The 17,119-nt window shown below is 39.1% G+C and overlaps 1 protein-coding gene across 1 annotated transcript in view; it reads left to right on the top strand.

Moving 5' to 3' along the window:
* Positions 1 to 17,119, top strand: part of CRYBG3 (crystallin beta-gamma domain containing 3) — a 96,896-nt gene that overhangs the window by 26,766 nt on the left and 53,011 nt on the right. The window contains exon 4 of the mRNA XM_075757931.1: positions 3,067 to 3,503. Coding sequence (XP_075614046.1) covers positions 3,067 to 3,503 — 437 coding nt within the window. The remainder of the gene's footprint in view (positions 1 to 3,066; positions 3,504 to 17,119) is intronic.

Genomic DNA, 17,119 nt, shown 5'->3' on the forward strand with positions numbered 1-17,119 from the left:
AAGTGTTATGTCTCAGAGCTGCTAGGGGAAGAATTTCACATTCAGAGATTATCATATTTGAAGTCTCAATTTCTAATAGGAAAAAACCCCGCTAGTTCCTGAATAAAAAAGACTTAAAAAACCAAACAAACCAAAAGCCAACCAACCAAAAAACCATAATGCTAAGCTGTTGACAAGCTTTTAATGTAATGTTTTCTTTTATAGTTAATGCATTTAGCTATTAACTTCATAGATATTGTAGTAATTAATAGATATGTTTATAGTCTATAATGGTTATATCTGCAGAGAAGATAATAAGATTTGTGTGCATTTCCTGCACTAGATACTCTCTCAAATCTGACAAATATATGTGGATGATACTAATCCCAGAACAAGGGAGAAATGCCCTCCCTCACTTAAAGTTGAATCAAAAACCAGTATTGAAGAACACTGAGGTATTGATCAAAGTGAAGGAAGAAACTATGGCAAAAGAACTGTGAAGTTGACTATAGTAAATCATTTATGTATTATCAAGTTTTGGAAATTAATTTTTTTCTTGTTTCTGTTTTGTAATTCCTTATGTGAAGTACTTCGTTCCTATGAGATAAAGTTAATTGTTGCAGAGCTTCATCCCAGGTTTGCATGTTACTTGCATAGTTTGCCTAGTACTGAAGCTACCAGCCAGCGCTGTGGTACGTTTGTGAGCTACGCTGTTATCGTCTTCATTTCCAGGGGTGGGTTTCGGTAGAGTTCACTTGTAAAGTAGTAAATTCTTGAATACTGCAGGGATGACTACATCCCTTTGTGACACATCAGCTGTTGATTAGTGCGGTATGTGGGGAAGCAGGTGGGATTTGTTACAGGTGGGATGAAAAAAGGCTAGAGTTTGACTTAGCTCACTTTTGAAAGTTTACTTAAAAGTTTAATGTGGTTGTTTAAGTGTCTTGCCTGTATGAAGAAAATAAACGTTGTATGGATTTCTCAAGGACAAGTTAATGCCTTTCAATTTCTATCTTCATATAAACAATTCCATTTTCAACACATACCTCTGATCACCTAATATTAAGCAATTGTATCTACTCTTTTTATGAAAAAGTTGAAAAAATATTGCTTGAAGATTAAAGACCACTGTTCCACTATCACCAAGTATATATAAATTGCTGTTCCCCAAGCATGAAACTGTTCATTGAAACACTTTTTTCATCATTAACTTGATCCTAGATGAACTATTAACAAATAAGCTTACTTGCTTATTTTAGGTTACTTGAAACAAATATATCTTGAAGTTGAAATAGGATTAGTGAGCTAATGAAAATAGTAGCTTTCTGCTTAGATCAGATGGGTAGGTGTTATCCAATTTGAAACAATTACTCTTGTCCAAAGATACTGTTGACTCAACTAAAATTTGCATAGGACTTCTTATTCATGTTCTCCTTTCCCACTCCTGTTGATGAGAATAGGTTTCATCTAAGAAAAGCCAAGGTAACTTTATTCTGCTTTAATAAAGTGGGTTGAAGCAGGGATTGAAATTACAAGGATTGTACTGTAAAGATACAGTAGGCAGATACAGTATGGCACCCACTACCAGATGGGAGGTGGTCTCCAGAAAATTTTGGTCCAGGGAAAAAGCATTTGCAGATCATGAAGCTGAGAACATGGCTACGTGTGGTGTTTGTGAAGCCTACTAGTGAAGTTGCATCATCTTTTTGGGCAGATGGTCTTGGCAGAAGTAGCATGGGCTTGGGCAGCAGTTCTTGGATCTGTAAGAGAAGCTAAGGCCAAGGAAATTCAAGGGCATATATTGGTGAGTAACAGAGCTTGTCTTACCCCTGGGGGTAGATGCTTAGCTGAGTTGAAGGAAGAAATGAGCAGGTGGTTTAAATGAGGTGAAGCCCTGTCTTAGTACTGATTATTTTCAGTTAGCTGATACAGCTGATAGGCAGTTCAGAAGGTCATGGGTGCAGGGGTAGTGGTGTAGGATTTTGGCTGTATGAAAAACTGTGCAGTTTGAACATGGTAGACTATGGAGCTGTGTGAGACTACAAATAGATTTGGAAATAGAGCTGTGCAGTTAACTGCCTGTGGAGTTGAGGAAAAGCTGGCCAAAAGATGCAACGCGTGATTACTAAGGCTTGCGAACAGGATTAATCTCTGGCACATGGGTTGAGTTCTTCTTATCCAAATTCTGTTCTTAAATCTCCTGGTTTTTTTTTTTTTTTTTTAAAGTGCGGCTTACTCTATGTTTAAGGCTATGTTACGTTTGTGTTCTGCTGTGGTGTGCTTGTGTATGTTTGCAAGCTGAAAGCTGTTCATCTCACAAGCATGTATAGATTTGTTCATGAAGCTGTGCTTTTTGAGCGGATTGGAGTCTGAAGTACTTTATGATACACCTGAATTGAGCTCAGAATATAACCTGAAAGGACAAGACTGTGAGTCTGCCAGCTTGTGAGATTCCTCCTACTGGTGTAATGCATGGCGGGACCAGGTAGATGAGTGGCACCTAATGTGAAGCCATAACAAAAGTCAGAAGTTTCAGGAACAATAAGAAAATAAATTATCGGTCTGCTAATAAGCCATTGTGTAATTTCCCTTCGTTTAAGAAAGAGCTGCTGGAAGCTGACTTCATTTTTTTTTTTTAAGTTCTGTTTTAAACCTAATCTCATAATCTTGTGGCAGGACATATATGTGAGTAAATAATATTCAATGTGCCCTATTATTAAATAAGAAACTCTTCTATTTACTTGTAATACAATGGTGTGAAAAATTGTTCCTTGCTTCTTCCTCATATTTTTTGTTTCCTGTCAGTTGAAGCAATTGTTCTCCATCTGTCCTTCTGTGCTTTACTACCACAGCAGCTGCTTTGTGAATCTTCTAGTCTATGTAGTCCTTTTGGCTTTTTGAAGAATAGGGACTTTTTTAGTACAAAAAGAGAAGAGAGCACAGGGCTTTGATCTTAAAATGAACCTTTAAACAACAGAGCTTCCAAAAGGAATGCAATGCATAGAATCAAATCAAAATTAAGGAATTTGGGAAGGTGGGAAAATGATGGGAAACATTTTCTTTATGTGCTGCTTGTATTTATCTTAGGTTTGTCAAAATGAAGAGAAGAACCATTCCACAGAAGAACTTAGCAAGTCTGAAATTCAGGAGGAGCTGAAAAAGGCTAACAGCCTTCCTAGTTTGACTCCTAGAATCAAACCAGCAGATAAAGACAAGCAACCCCGAGAAGGTTTTTTTCATTTTCTTGGAAGCTTATTTAATATTGCAACAAAATCTTCTTTGGTAGAATCTAAACCCTCTACCTTCCAAGATGTACCCAATAGATGTGAAAAGGATTTACAGAACACAAATACTCTTCTGGAGGGGACAGAGCCAAAGCGTCCAAAAATTGAAGAGCCTATCTGTTCTACAGCTAGAAAAAAAGAGGATTCTGTAAACAAAGATGATGCCGTCTTAATTAATATTGGGAAAGATACCTCACAGGATCTGCAAGGAGGCTGGAAACAATCTGCAGATGTGCAAAAGTAAGTTTTATAATTTAATACTAAATATGCTAATGTTTGTGCGTGTATGTGTGCACACAGAACTACCCTGGCTAAGTTCCATTGAGTGTATGACAGTCATTTCTAAGGATGGTTGGAGTGTCCTTGACTCAACGTTGTGCAAAACTCTAGCAGCCGTTACCTTAAATGAATGGGGAAAAGTTGACTGCAACAAAATACAACTTTAAAGATGATTTTCTAGAAGTCTCCTGACTATGGATAGATCCAGTGTATGTCCATCTAAGTGTTAGGAGAGGTTATAGATGTGGCATTTAGAAATAGGTTCAGTAGTGTAGATCTACTTTAAAAAAAAAAAACAACCAAAAACCAGAAAACGTAAAGAGCTTATTTCCGTCCATATTGTGGGCTAAATAAAGGTTTGAATGTTTGTCCTTTTTATATCTCACTAGTTCAGTGGTTTTACTTCTGCAAGTAAGGCTTCCTCATTTTTGAACTCTCTTTCCTGGTTTATTTGACCTGGTGATTTTTGCATATTTGTTTTGTTTCCCCTTGTTCTTTGGGGTTTTCCTGTAATGTAAAAAATTTTATGTAAAATACTCAATTAGACTAAATATAGAACCTCCTTAACAGTCGTGTAGTATTTCCAAAAAAATGGTGCCAAGGGCACCAATGTGTGTTTGAGAGTAGAAAAGCAAAAACATTGGCTGTGGTCCACACTATGTATTACAAAATCTTTCTGACCATGGCATAAACACAGGCAATAGTATTCCAAAAACATTTGTAGCTGTTAGGTTGAATATTTGACTATATGTGGGCCAGTACAGCATAAGTTTGGAGTTAGGTGTGTATATGTGTGGTACCTGTCAAATTTTTGGCAGGTGTCTAGCATATGAACTTGTCCACAGGCAATGAATCTGTAAGTCATGTTTACTCAGATTTTCAATACTGCCCAGGATATTTATTTCAAATTTTAGCCAAAAGTAATGATTTGGACTAACCGATAATTCTATCACAGTGCTCCTGCTTGTATTGCAGAATGGGAGGATGTATGGAGAAGAAACACCTTTTTTTTTGAGTTTGAAAACTAATTTGAGTTGTGTTCAGTATATATATCTGTGGCATGTGAAGTGTTTCACCTCCATATAGGAGGTCAGAGATTCCCAAAGTAGCTGCTTAATGAATTTTACTTTCATATTGGGGATGTCTCCAGCACTCTGTCCTTATTATTCAGTAGACTAATGATTTGAGGTGTCTGTCATTTACCTTTACATTATAAATGTAATGGTTGATCAGGATATGAATAGGAGATGTGATACCTATTCAGGTGAACTTAAGACTGTATTTCCACCACCAAAATACAGTACGGTTTGTAATTAATAATGGTTTTGTTCTCGTGAGTACTCTGGTATAGGCTGTGACGTGGACAACTGGTTTTTATTACAGATTCTTATTGTAGTAGCACACATCTGACTGACGCTTTTTCCAAACTGCGTGTTGCAGCCCAGTGCCACCACTTCATTGATCAATAGAGGAGAAAATTTCTCCTCCCCTTAGTTGTTACCTGGAGAGGCCTAGGAGCATTATGTTATCCAGTCTAGTTCCTGAACAAACTGTGTATTCCTTAAAACCTGTTGGGCAGGCTGGCTTGCTGCATCAATGTCTTGCTGCTATTTGCTGTTTCTGTAGTGTGCTCTGGAAACCAGCAAGTTGCGTGCCGTTGTGCCAGGGGCTGTGCAGACATACCAGAAAAGTCACTCCTTGCCTCAAAGAGAGCTTAGTCAAAAAAGACAGTAGACATTAATAGATCTTTTACACTTTTTGCTTTGCTCCATGTAGTTTCTTCCATATCACATCCCTCTCAGCATACTTTCTGTTGTACTTTCTTCAATGTTTGTGCTTTTTCTCTCCACCCACAGCTACTGATGGTATCATTCAGTTTGCAGTGGTAGTCTGTCCTCTATGCAGGTTTTTTTTTTTTCTTACTCTCTTCCCCAACAAAGTCAGTCCTCTTATAGGCTGTATGCCTCTAACTTACCTTGAGCCTCTCCTTTCTATTCAGACAAATATGAATCTTGATGGCCCAATATGTGGTGAACTAAACACGGCAATCGGAGCCAGCAGGTAAGTGGATGAGAGGCAGCCATGGTCAGTCCTTGCAAAGTCAAGTCTTTTTTTCCCCCCCCAGTCCCCTGGCTGATGCAATAAGGAGCTGGTGCACATCTTTCCTTCCAGGTAGAAACCTCTGCTGCTGGCTTTTTGAAGTGTACACATGGGCTTTGTTTGGCTTTCCCATTTTATTGATACCTACAGGCCTGTGAATAGGAGCAGTGGAAGTGATAGAACGTCTTGAGATTTTTTTGCTGCTCTGCTCATTTTGTACTGCAGCATTTGAGTAGATCTTGAGCAGTAAACTGATAATGTGCTGGGCAGTCTGTATGCATAGTTTAGAGGCTCAGATGGTCTCTGTCTTCATTTGCTTTTTGTGAATTCTTCAGAACAATGTGGCTCAATTTTGGCATTAGTAAAAGTTTGCAGAGTTCGAAAGGTGTGGGTCGCTGAAGTGAACCTCCTCACCCTGTGCAAGTACTTTTGAGTTATTTTGGTTTTGTTGAAATCAAAGTTGCAGTTGGCATTTTCAATTGACCATATTTTAACGTTGTCCTATACTGTTAGATAACCTATGCAAATCACTGTAGATTTTTCTCATTATAGTTTACTTGTTTCATTGTTGGGCAAGAATATAAAAATTTGTTGCTAGTTTGGAGGTAGGGGTGTGTTGGTCTATACAGAATGAAGTTTTTCCATGGACAATAACTTTTTGAATGGAAGAAAATTTGTGATTTTTTTTTTCATTGTAGCTGTTGTAAAATTGGGCAAACATTAAACCAGTCATTTTCATTTTAAACTCTTTCTCAAAAGTACAGTGTACGTTCTGCCCTTTTTGGCTCAGGATACAAAAAAGTTAGACAATCTCTGTGCAACTTTTGCGTATGTTTTTCTCTGCTGACTACACAATGTGAACTGTTTCTGAAGCAATTAGTAAAGAAAAATTGAAATGACAGTGCAGAAGCAGAGGTTTGCACTGTTTACCTTTTAAAAAGTTTGAATCAAGGATTCCTCTTTGTTATGGATGTGATTATGCCATTTTCTCTTCTAGTTTATAAAAATGTAAAGGATGTAGAGCAGGTTTTTTTTTTTCTCTTCAGTACTAGCTGGCTTCTTTACTAATTATTAACTAACTGGTTTTGATTTAGCGTAGTTAAACTGTAAAAGTGCTCCTGATTGCTGTCAGTTGGTAGGACTTACTAAGAAGTAGTTGGAAGTGGGTGCTAAAAGCACATGGATAATGATGGGGGGGAAAGATGTAGCACAAAGGAGCAGGAAGGTCGGTGGATATCGTGAAGGGAAGGAATGGCATGAATGTGGTCGTCTGTTAATCTCTTGAAGACTGGGTCCCAAAAGACAGATGAGACGTGCTAGGGATCCATATAAATTAAAAGGTACTATTGATTCCATTGATTGTTATGTTGAACTGCAATTTAATGTTTTCTGTAGAGGCAAATTGAACCTGAGGGCTTTACAGATCCTTAAGACCACTGCATTATTAATTTAACAACTGTTTCCGCTGTCATGAGGAACATTTAAATGAATTTGTTAATTCTAAACTACTGTTAAATATTAAATTAGAGGTTATCTGTGGTTAGGGAAGAGGTTGCAATACGGGAGAGGGACAGTTGTTGGATTGCATAATCCCCATTAGAGTTGTTTTTAAAAAAACCAAAACAAACAAAACCCCCCCCCACAAACAAAAAAATCCCAAAACCAGAAAACCCCAACCAACCTTTCAGAACTAAAATACCTACCAAATGGTCTCAGATGCCTCTACCCAGACAACTTCATTAACCTCCCATCCTTAAAGCAATATTTTGCAAAATACAAGGAAATCAAACTGCTCTGACCTGTAGACTGAGGTTAATTTTGCCCTCACTAGGAGGCCTGGTGTTTGGTAAAGACTCAAGTTTCCAGGCCTTGAGCCAAGGAAAGTGGAATTCATGAGCTCTGTCTCTGGAGTTTGTGAAGGACAAAATGTGTAGGTCACGTTACTCCTCCATCACCCTAACTGGTTGGCATGAAGGTAATCGTACCTTGAGGGCTTCTGCTCCTTTAATCCAGAAAGTGGCAAGTGGTAAAGGAAGAGCACAGAGGACAAAACCATGATAAATTTGGCAAAGTCTCTAGGCAACAATTACTGTGGACAGTAATGTAATAATTATAGCACTGAAGATGGTGGAGGAGAGTTGGGTTGGCAAAGTCTCCAGTTATTGCCTCCTTTAGTCTTCCATTTATCTGGGGTGGTTGAATATTGCCTTTCCATTGAGAAGTGAAGCAAGGAATTGGGCTTGTGCTGTTCTACAAAAGGTTAATGATGAAGGGGTGAGGTCAGTAAAGTATAAAGTACAGTTTTAAAGTAATGCTTACTCGGCTATAAGTGGAAAAGAAAAATGCAAAGTAAGGTATTTGCTACTAAGTGTAGAAAAATCTCTTCCTTGGGTAAGATGGCAACTTTTTTGTAGAATAGTCCCCAGTGACAGAGGGGTGAGTATAAAAGTGAAAAGTTCACGCTTAGTTTTAGCCTTTGCACTCTTCCTTAATGATGTTAAAATCAGGCCTTTAGCTGATGAAATAAGCCCTAAAAATAAAACCATGGAACAGTGGGGATGCACTTCACCTAATTTCTCACTGCTGAAAGTCTATGTGAGAGAGATCAAGATTTCATACAGTAGGTGACAAATATAAAACATGGATTTGCCCCCATTATCTTTCTTTCCTATAATGTAAAACTCTTTCACTTACACAAATATTTCCTTTCATTAACAAGCAACAATTTGGCTTCAGAATTGAGGCTGTTTCTCTAAGACTCCTGAGAATGGACTTCCTACAGTACACACCTGTTGTCTTCTTAAGAATATCAGTCATGGTAATAGGCAGTACTCTCTATGGGTGACTGAGAACATAACTCTAACAATTTATTTCTCCCCCCCACCCCGCCATGAAAAAATTGACTACTTGCCATTTGCCTATCTTCTAGTAGATTTTTTTTTTTTTTTTTTTTTTGGAACATCCAGTAACAATAAGTGGCTGTTGCATATAGTGATGTGCAAAACAATAGTACTTGTGAAACTGCACAGCTTGTCCTGGAGTTCAGCAAGAAGCCTTTTTGCATTGCTGAACATGGTTGACAAGATGAAAATCAAAGTTGTACCCACTCTAAACGTTTTGATTACAAAATCCCGACCACTGCTAATACCCCAGTTCAACAAAATATTTAAGATCCTGACTACTCCCTTCTGTTATGGACCTTGCAGACTTGGAAGTGAGAAAGAACTCCCAACCCTGTAACTGCAAGGATTTTCTAACTGTAAGTAGAAGAGGAGAGGGAGTGGTTTCAAAAGCAAATGCTCAAAACAGTATGCTTTTTCACTTCACACCCTACCAGGAGCCAAGTCCTCGTAATAATTTAGCGAGAGCATTGCAAGCCATTTCACTTAGAAGGGAAGGTAGCCTTGAGGAGAGACAAGTTTCCGATCGTTTACAGTTCTACTATGTTATACATTGTTGGGTTTTGTGATTTTTTTTTTTTATTATTTTATTTTAAAGTCTAGTAAACCTGTTGCTACACATCTAATTGTGTAGTATTTCCCATCTAAGTACTGTCAAAAATCCTGTCCTTTTATTTTGTTAGATATGCAGCTGATAAAATCCATGAGATCTACATAATTCTGGTTAACATGTCTGTTTCAGAGCTTGTCATTCACCTTTGTGTTACTGGTCAGATGCAGGCTTGTGGTGATACAGAAATGTAGCCCTTAATTTGTCTGATGGATTGTGTTGTGTTTTTGATTCAGTCAGTAGCAGCAGCATTCATCTTTCCCAATAGATGCCTTTGGCAAACAATCAAGAGTAAATCAACAGAAGTTAAATCACTTGATTCCAAGCGCTGGTCTCACCAGGTAATTCCTGAGAAATAATGTAGAAGAGTGGGGAACCTGCTGCATTTGTTGAAATCAAATTGGTCTTGTGATCAGAGCTGTGTCCTTCTCTGTAATTGCCAGCCCAGGATCTATTTTTACGTACAGGACCTGAATATTTAAAACTGTAAGTGTATACACAACACGGCAGTGTTCATCCACCTTTGAAAACATCTGTTGGGTGATGACAGTAAGAGGAGAATAAGAGCACTCTGATGATTACTTCTATTGTAGTAATATCTGCATAAATATTCCCAATGTACTGACAAACACATATAGTTATATAGTAATATACAGCCCATCAGAGACGGGAGAGACAGCTGCTTGCCTTGGTGGTGGTTCTGGGGAACACCAGGACAGCTATGGAGCCTGAGCGGTCTTGCTAGCACGTGCCTTGCATGCCTGCAAGCACTGCTGTTTGGACCTAGATCGGTTACTTTTGGTCTTAATTCCCTGATGCAATTTGCTACACAGACACTTGAAGCAGCAGCAGGAGGAGCAGACGGCAGAGGTATGCATCTCGGGGTGGGGGGATGGGGAAGGAGGAGGGGGACATAGAAATTTGTCTTCCAGTGGCTTTCTGGCTTCTGCCTTCAGAAACCGACTGTGGAAGTGCAGCATTGTCCAGTTGCTGGTGCTCAGATGGACAGTGAGTCATTGCTGAGAGTGACCTGGTACCGCTTGAGAAGAGTATAAACTGTGTGGGTAGTTCCACCCTTCTAGGACAGCCAAATATGGCCCAAAATTGATTTAGAAGACTGTCCTGGAGAAGGATCAGGATCATCCTGCCTATAATTCTCATGGTGAATTTAGGAGAGGGGCCTCCAGCAGTGATTGCAGGGGTATACTCAAACTCCCATGGAAGGATTTAGCTGTAGGTTGGATAACAATTGAGGGCTTCATTATTCTTAAATCTTTTCCTCCAGACACATCTCTATGCATACATTGATTTGAACAAGCTACCCTTTAATAATACTGACAGACTTTTCAAGTTTTGATGAGAACCGAAGCCTACATGGGTCAACTGAGACCTTGTTAAGATAGGTGCTGTGCTGGGATTTACTTACCCATTTCAACAGGGGGGTGGGTGAATTTCAGGGCTCTGCTGTAGGAGACATGCTGGCCCAGGCCTGCCTGCCAGAGCGGGTACCTGCCTAGAGCTGGGACGTGGGCCAAAAGAAAGGTTCTTGCTGGCACCAAAGCAAGGATGTTTGTGTTTCTGAAGGATGAAAGCTTCTTAGTTTAGGAGTAGTTCATAGCACATGCATGAAGCAAACTTGAGCTAAATTAATTAAGCTGAAAATTAATTCACTAGGTTGTTTTTTCCACTGAGCTTTTTTTCATTGGGTTGTTCAGCTGTGCGATATATTTGATTAATAGACACTTTCTTAGAAACAGCATTTTACAGTGTGATTTTTGAAGTTAAGGAACTCTTTTTCTACCTGCAATGTAATTATTCAAGCCTCCTAAGGCCCTTTGTTTGTCAATAAGGGCTTAATCCTCACACCTTTGTCTACTGTTGTTGGGTGGCAAGTATCGTTGGAGGGAGTGTATTGCCAGGTTCCTGCTTTAAGTAGACAGGTGGGCTGCTAGAAGATGTAGTCATCTTTGGTTGCCTCTTCAGAGCAAACACAGCATCTGTGCAGTGCTCAGAAGCAGATCCCAGTGAAATCTCCTGGTGATACATCTGCCTGACTCCCCCTAGCATCAGTGGACATGAAAGGGAAGAATAATCTCTTTCTGGCATACCGAAGTTGAACCCTTTTGTTTCCTTAACACATCTGAAGCTAGACTCACTCTTGCTTGAGAGTAGAGGCATGTCCTAGCTTTAATTGCTTGTTATATATGAGGACGGGCCAAGAGGAGTGGCTTTTTTCAGCCTAAACAAGAGAAGGCTAAAGGGATACCTTAGTCCTCAGCTATCTCATGAGAGACCTTAGAAGAGATGGAGGCAGACTTCTCTCAGAGACACGCTGTGTTGGGACAAGAGGCAACGGGAATGTGGGATATTGGGAAACGTTTTCGCCATGAGGGTGGTCAAACCCTGGGGTGTGTGCACAGAGCTCCTGTCCCAAAGGCCCATTCTCAGAGGTACTCAGAAGTGGTAGGATGAGGCTGCGAGCACCCTGATGTGCCTCACCCTGCTTGGAGCAGGGACTGAATTGGACAATCTCCCACAGTCCTTTCCAGCCTATATTAGAGCTTGGTGCCTGAAGGCGAGGCCATCTCTCACAGGGTAGCTTTCTGCCATCCAGCTTTTGAATGTGATTTGCTTTTCATTGGGATTTGCAGCATCTTATAACCCCTCCTTGCACATCAACATGATGCAGCACATGGCAAGCTGCTGCAGAGGCAGCACAGGCCGTGCTTGTCCATGCTCCCTGGAAGAGACAAGTCAAAGGCATTTGAGCACCTGAATACACCTGTGTGACAAGGGAAGAGAGGGGGAGCTGGCTGAAACTCGTGGGGTGTGGGGGCCAAGGGAGACAGGTTGGTGTGCATGGGTACTTCCCACTGGTATGGGGCAGAAGGGTTGGCCTCTGCCAGGTACTGGGGAAAGATGGCAGCAAAGAACTGGGAGTGGTCCCAGGCCCTTTGTGCTGCTCTTGGTCTTTCAGCTGCTGGTGGTTTGGGCCAGCCTTGATCTATGCTTTCTTCCTTCAGAGTCAGAGAGCAGTGTTGTTTTCCCAGATGTGGAAGATAATCAGAAAGTAGTACCATGAAGGGCAAGGGGAAGGAAAAACATTCCTTCCAAGGTCACAGACACTACATTTGTTTTTATTAAAATTGTCATTGACTCTTAATTGTCCTTATGGAACATTAACGTTGAAATTTCCTGCAAAATCAACTGCGTGCAAATCACTTTGTTCAACCAAACTTTTGACCTTTTGAAATACACATTGTGAAGTCCCAGGACACTAGATATTTCAAACTTCAGATTTAAATCATGAAGCTATCTCCTCTGGCTAAAAAATCATATTCTTTCATCTAAGTTGTATATGGCAACTTTTAAGTTAGCCCACAGTGTCTTTTTTTTCAATAAGGCTGTTGGTTTTTTCCATTTATGAAGATCTGACATGAGTGTAGAAACCAGCTGGCTGTGGAAGTGGTATTCCACCAGAAGGTTTTTCAAAGTGACTTTAAGACAGTTGTTTCCAGACAAAGGACCTTAACATAATTTAAAAAAAAAGTTGTCAGTTAAGTATGCAGTAGGAAAAAAGCTAAATGGAAAAAATTAAAATAAACAATAGCATAATTTTAAAATAGTCAGGGAGGGGTAGACAGGAACCACAAGAGACATACTGATTTAGATCAGTGGTTTTCAGTCTGTAGACTGCAGATCCCTCTGCTCTGGGAGCTACTTCTGCGGGGTCTGTGAGAGGACGTTAGGGGAAACGTACACATGTATGCTTGAAAAAGCAGGAGACAGCTGGGGAGAAAATATCTGGAAGAGTGAGGTAGGAGGAAAAAAACAGCCATTGCATGTCTTGGGAAAGCCAAGCGTTGCATGCTGCAGAAACAGGCCAGCCAACAGTATGCTCATGCTTCAGCACTGCTGAGCCTGAGCTAGTGAGCCCAGAGCTAAGCAGTGATGCTGGTTGTAAGGGTTTTCTACCATAGAAGCCGTGCTGTGCAAATGAAGCTGTGCTACCTGGGAATCTGAGATGCTGCACCCATGTAGTACTGTATCATGCTGAATGATCTTCCATCTTTTTGAAAATAGATGGTACAAATACAAAGATTGGAGAGGTGACCATCTTGGTGACGTACACTTGAAAAAGATGCAAACAACATAGTCTTTATGGATGCACTGAGATGAGGCATTCAAGGTAATAGGTTTCCTCCTGCTTCAGGGCTTCAAAACCAACAAGATTGTTTTATAGCTAATGCCACTTTTTGGGCAAGTTATACAAGATGTCTGTCATATCAGATGTCAGAAGATATTCCCCTCTCCTCCTTGAGTTAGCCCCCCTTGAAGTTTTTATTTCTCTTTCAGAATAGTAGAAATCTCTACAAGCACCTACTTTTGACAAATTTAATGTAACTCATGTTGACATCTTCTCTTGTTGCCGTCAAATAGTCTTTTGTGAAACTGAATTAAGGCTTTATAGGGAATTGAATAGCTTCCTGTGAAGAAGGGAAAGAAGGAATCTCCCAGTATTTGAAATATGTCACAGAATACACACTGGGTTCTGTGTATAATCAAGCTTTCATCTCTATCCTCATATGGGTTGAAAAAAAATTTTACGAAGAGTTTTTAAGGTAAGTTCTGAACTGACATATTCTTTTGGTGATCAGAAATGAATTGTTACTTTAAATGTCTGTGAAACAAGTCTCTAGTGACACTTTCAAAAGATTTTCTGTGACACGGCCTGCTTATAAATGTGTTTCATAAGACTTACAGCTGAATTGCTGTTGCCACATAGGAACATGGGTTTTCATTTTTAAACGTCTTCTCGTGTGTGAGCGTTCAGATTGAACACGCTTCTGTGTGCTCTAAAAGTAAATGCAGTAGGACTAAAAGGTCTGGCAAATTTTTTGTAATATGCTGAACAGCAAATTCTTTATCAAAGGTCACAGATCTGAAGTTGCCATGTCTGTGGAGGAGAGGTTGGTTCCTTATTTTAAAATAGCATCCAGTGCAGAAACTCTCGGTAGAGGCAAGTCTGCAGGAAAGCAGAGCTGTGTGTTAGGAGACACCGGCAGAGGCCAGCTATAGGATGAGGCTCTGCAGCTGAAGCGGTGCTGGAGCCAGTGCTAGTCAGGATCGCGTTTGTGCACAGAGCTCCGTAGGGCAGATTGCTCTGACTCTTGCTCAAATTTCAAATTGATCAATCAGAGCATAAAATTCCCTCAGAAGACAAATGGAGAGCAAAAAGAATTGAGAGAAGTTATAAAAGGCACCACATAGGCAAAGACTGAGTACTTCTGAGTACATTTGTTTTGCCTAACCATGTATAATAAATGGAATAACTCTTTGTTGGGATCTGTAGCTCAAATGAACGTGAATATAGTACCCCATCCTGACTTCTCCTTGTCATGCCTGTGTCGGCAATATTCTGTAAAATTAACCTATTCATCTCTTTGAGTGCTTTGGGTTTAAGAATTGCTGAGCTCATGGGAGAAATTTGAAGCTGAAGTTGGATATGGGAGACAAATGGAAGGACATTTTCCAGGTTTGCCAGAGTGTTAGTTCTCACCACATGTTTATAGATAAATTCGGAATTCTTTCCACTGCATATCAGGCAAAATATCAACCATGAAATGAAAGACACTCAGTAGAAGTTAATTGTCACCAAGCCATTTATTCAAAATAATGCCTTGTTTGGTGGAAATGAGTGTTTGGTACTTTGCAATACTGTTAATGTGCTCACTTTAAACACATATCATTACAGTTTTCCTTTTCAAGAATTGGTGCTAACCTGTGTTGTTTGTTTTCTTGAAAGAAATTTTATCTATATTCAAGACGGTTGTAGACTGGCTTTTATTTTTGAGCTAAAGTATGGGACAGCTGATAGATTTTTCTAAAAGCTTAATAATGATTATTTAAAACATTTTGACCTTATTCTGACTTAACTGAAATAGGAAAGGTTACTTAGTAAGGTTAAATTATAAATGAGAGCATGATCAGGTCTTACATTCTTAAGACTTTTATTATGGCTATGACTGTTTGATGCCGAGTGAATATATTGTATGTAGAACTCAACAGATCCTTCCCCTGAGAATTTTAGGATCTCTGGAGCTTTGCAAAATATTTTCTAATGTAAAGATTTCAGTAAAAAAGTAGAAAATAAAGTGTGTTTTTTTAAAGGAAAGAAAAAAAATTTTTTTTTTCTCTATTACCCTTTCTCCAACTGTGTTTTGTTTTCTTTCACTCAGAAATGTGTACGTTTCTTTGAAGAGATGTGAATGCTGAAGACAGCAACTTTAGCAAATGGTGTATGTGATGTTTAGCAGCTACCATTGTTGGTATCTCTGAAAACCAAGCTAGTGGTATAGAAGACTAAATGTAGGCATCTAAGTTTGCAAATGCTTGGGAGACGTGCTATTTATACACGACTTTCCTGTTTCCTCTATGGCTTAATATAGCTGGCTAATAAACCCTATATTGAGATTCTACTGTAGCCTCATCAGAGATTACAATGAATTTAATCTGAATACAAACTTAATTTTCAAGTTCTCACAATGTCTAAATTCCCATATTCATATATTTGGGCATTAGCATGGGTAAAACATGCATATAAATGACTGTTTATATCTCTGGTTTAATATTTATGGATATGAATAATTTCACTTTTAATTCACTTGTACTCTTTGCATGTGCAAATGCTGCACAAGGAGGGAGCTTACTTGTGATTTTAAGTAATATGAAGTTCCCTCTTCAAAATAAAATTAACATTGAAGTAAGAATCTGGGCCTCTAAAACCTTGACAGAAGAGGCATTCTATTTTAGATTGGTAAATCCACTCCATTTTTATATTCTTCTATACCTGTTGAGAGAGTACATACTTAGAATCCATACAGAAAATATTTCAAGTTCCAGTTACTCAATGATACTCAAATAAAGAAAATTATTTATTTTGTTGTTCCATTTTCCTTAGTAAATTTATGTTCTATTTCTCACTTAAATTATGTGTTCTCAACTCTAGAGCTGTAATAGCTTCTCAATAAATGTAAACTAATGGTAAGCTGCAAAGAGCTTTTAAAGATGCTATTAAGATATTTTTTACCTATTGCAATGCTTTTATATTAGAAACCAAAATCTTAGCAAACACTTTTTTCCCCCTCCAAGAGACCCTACTGAAAGGAGCGTGACTATTTCCCAGGCAGGTGAAAGGCCACTTCCAGCCACCGAGTTAGCAGGCATAGGGTCAGACTGGATAGGAGTTTGAAAGGGTTTGTTCTTAGTTTAGGTGGAGGCTGAGGCAGAATGGAGTTTAAGCACCGTCTGAGCGTCTGCTTTGTCCTAAGGTGAGGAATGGAAAAGCTGACAGTCACGTTCATATTGTCACTGCCTGATTTTTGCAAGAATTCTTTAAGTGACAAAAAAATAGGTGGGAAAGAGAGAAGCATTAGCAAGAAAGGTGAGTATTTGTGATGTCTGTTAGTTTTATGAAAGAGGAAAAACTGCTTCTTCAGAAAACTGAAAGTGACAGGCTCTGAATTTATTCTTAGTATTATCAGAAAGAGCAGTGAAGGATTAGCATCACAGGTTTTCCATGATGATTCTTTCATTTTTTAGTTTTTCCATTCACTTTTTTTTGCTACTAAATTTAAGACTGATGAATGGCTAGATCTACCAATTCCTTGTCACATTTCTAGGCTTCTCATTTTGATACTTCTTCCAGCATTCAAGTAGTCTTCATTCCTACTTGATCTCTATTCACTGTCTTTACTTACTGTCCTGTGGTTCAGAAAGCATCCTCTGTTGTATACTTTCTTCTCTCCACGTGTTTTGGTTCTCCTACTCCTGTTCCATAACAATATGTTGAGAGCTTGGGTGAAAATTTAAACTTTTCAATATTTCAATATTTCAACGAACATGAGTACAGTATTTGTTTTTAGTTTTAAAGTATAGGCCTGAAGATCTAGCATCTTCACAAAAGT

This window comes from Balearica regulorum, chromosome 1 (genome assembly GCF_011004875.1).
Source record: "Balearica regulorum gibbericeps isolate bBalReg1 chromosome 1, bBalReg1.pri, whole genome shotgun sequence".
Lineage (NCBI taxonomy): Eukaryota > Metazoa > Chordata > Aves > Gruiformes > Gruidae > Balearica > Balearica regulorum.